We start from the raw sequence: 3,019 nt of genomic DNA on the forward strand, positions 1-3,019 counted from the left end.
ATTCTCTATTTTTGAATGACCTGCTAAATCCCAAGACAATTTGACCTGCCACTTACGCAAAACATAATACAAAATACTTAAATTTCCTCCATAATATAATAAGCTTCAGCGATGAACTGAATATTATTTGAAGGACCCTGTTGTCATTAGTTCACTGTCAAATACAAAACGTACTTCGAAGCACACTAACCAATAAGACATCAGAAATCACGAAGCAAAAATTGGCTTTGAATTCCGCATTTCCCTGTCCATACAGTACTACTACGTATTAATAGTACTTACTATAATACGTAGTATTGTATTGTGATCGGAATTTGTAGGAAGCATTTTCGGCGAAGACATTTTAACTAATCAAATTGGACACGCTTATTTTATTGGTTATAATCACCCATTGTTGAGTTTGGTGATGTGGAATGGGGACATACCGCTAACAAATTCACCCCTTTCACGCTAAGAGCTTCTCCTCCGCGTAAAGAGCAGACTACCCCTGGTAGAACTACTACATTGGCAACGTTACTGTAGGTGTGTTCTGCTCTTAGCGATGGAGAGGGAAATGGTCTCTACTCCGAACGTTTCTGAAAGTAAATTGAATGTCGAAATCCCCCAAGGGACGTTAACTTGAAAGCGATTGACCCGCAACCCTTATTGGAACCACGTCGACAACACAACCGTGTCTCGTACGCTTGATACTTAACCAAGATTAGTGCGCAGTAGCATGTGCATGATTGACAAGTTCTAGTCATTCTCAATCAATAATACTAGCATTCAGTAACAACTAACCATACTTCGCCGCAACTATCGACATAAGGGCATCCCCACCGGTGCGACTGTATAATAAGACTGTAAAATACCGTTTTACAGTTCCTGTAACGGTACTGTATTTTGATTTTCGTCAACCCAAGCGGTAAAACTGTAAACAATCCGAATAGTGTTTTTATCCGGAAATGAATGCCTGGCGCGCAGGTTTGTGCATGCGTGGGAGGACGATGATGATGACATGGACAGTGCTGACCATATAATAATTTTCCCGTGAATATATTCATTTTTCGTTTAAAAATATATTATTCTTTTGTCACGGCGAAGAAAATGAATAACCTATTTTTGGAGCAATCAGAAATAGATTATTCGAACTTCTAGAGGTAAAAAATAAATATTCGTTCTGACATAAATAATTCGTGGTTACCACGACACCTGGCTTCAAAACCACTCGTAGATATGGATGGTTATCAGTCACTAACACAAAAGTGATAACGAATTATCGTCATATCTCGTTTTGATGAACATCGCGAGCAACAACATCCTACGCGGCCGCCAGCTCGCCGAGCTTTACTTTACTCGGAATGCTGCTGGCAGTACGGACTGGACATGCCGGTGTGGCGCACGACGTTCACATAAGGGGAGTGGGTACACTAACCTCGTCTCGCATATCACCGCCGACCACCCCGGATATGTTGCATTTGATGCAACCAACCCCCTAACACCTCAGCTCTATTTGATATCATGGTCCCACGACATGTGCGTACAGCGTTTGGTTGGCTGTATTGGATTACATTGTGTTTGCTACCGTTTTCGTTTGTATCAAATCCAACCGTCCGCCGCTTCGCAAACTTGGACTCGATCTCTCAAACTTCGTTCATGAAGTACATGCACGGACTAAGTGCTCACGTCGAGAAGAAGGTGGCTCTTCTACTACCTGAGAAGTTCGCCCTTGTCTTCGATGGTTGGTCGTGTGGCTCAACCCATTACCTTGCTCTGTTTGCGTCCTACCTGTCCAGCGATGATATTGGCTACTCTCGAGTACTACTGTCTGTTGCACCAATCAACGAGGAGGAATCTCTAAGTGCGGCTGCCCACGTGGAGTTTACTGAGTTTGTCTTGGATTTTATGGGAAGTCCTGGAGCAATGTCATCGCACTTATCGGAGATAACTGCTCCACCAATGTAGCTTTTGCACGACTCGCCGGGGTGCCTTTTAATGGATGCGCCAGCCAACGGTTTAACCTCTTTGTGTCCGACATGGTCACCAACCATGCAACTGTTATTGATAAAGATAACGCTCTTATGACCAAGCTTCGTTTTACCCTACCGGCCGCTCGTCTGCGTCGTGTGACCCCCCTACGTGCGATTACACTAAGTGTGGCACGCTGGAGTTCGACGTTCGACATGTTGAAACGGTATATTGAGCTTAAGCCATTTCTATTGGCTATTGCTGACCACAGTATCGATGTGCTACGACTCAATGTGGTGGAAGATCGCGAAGTGACGGCCCTGCTAGTCACTCTAGAAGACCTCAACTCGATTACGCTCGCCTTACAAGGCGATGAATGCTCTCTTTTGGAAGTGCGCCAAATCTTCCATACGGTTATCGAATATTATCCGGATTAGGTGGGTCGTTTACAGTTAGGTCCGAGCGCGCGAGTTGTCAAAAACCCAATTTTGAGAGCGTCATTGTGAAGATCCTCCGCGGCACCGAGACAACAATAACAGCCGAAGAGTGTGCAAGCGTGATCAAGCTGCGTAATGAAGAAATTATCGAATCCAGCACGGCGGGCATGGCGCTTCCTGTGATGTATCTGGCCGAGCAGTATCTCCCAAGCTAGATCCATGTGACATGGATCTAGCTTGGGAGATTCTTGGCTTTCATCAGTCTTCTGCGCGCCCTAAAGACCCTACTGCCAACCGTCAGCCAAACCTACCACGAGATTGCGAGGCTGCGCATGCTCGGATTTACCTACTACTTGCCCCAATCCAATCTACGGCGAATCCAAGTTTCGCCGTCGTTTTCGAATGGCCAGACCGCTGTTTCAACGAATCATGGATGGTGTGGTGATGTGTGATGAGTACTACCCTTGGACGCATCTTGAGATATGTTGGTCCATGACCGGACAAGCTGGAAGTCTTCGATGGTCGTGAAGTTGGAGCCACGGACGGTCTTGGCTGATTCCATTTCTGAACCAACTGATTATTGACTCCATAACGCACATGATTGGGCAAAATTATCCATTGATAGCATGTTATTG

At 45.2% G+C, this 3,019-nt stretch overlaps 1 protein-coding gene across 1 annotated transcript; it reads left to right on the forward strand.

The window, feature by feature from the left end:
• Positions 1 to 1,276: 1,276 nt before the first annotated feature.
• Positions 1,277 to 2,599, forward strand: H257_07777 (hypothetical protein; the record flags this gene model as incomplete). The annotated part of the gene is made up of 2 exons (XM_009833406.1): positions 1,277 to 1,385; positions 2,385 to 2,599. The coding sequence occupies 2 exons, from the start codon at positions 1,277 to 1,279 to the stop codon at positions 2,597 to 2,599; spliced, it is 324 nt and encodes a 107-aa protein (XP_009831708.1).
• Positions 2,600 to 3,019: the final 420 nt, after the last annotated feature.

Source organism: Aphanomyces astaci (genome assembly GCF_000520075.1).
Source record: "Aphanomyces astaci strain APO3 unplaced genomic scaffold supercont1.16, whole genome shotgun sequence".
NCBI classification, from domain to species: Eukaryota; Oomycota; class Saprolegniomycetes; order Saprolegniales; family Verrucalvaceae; genus Aphanomyces; species Aphanomyces astaci.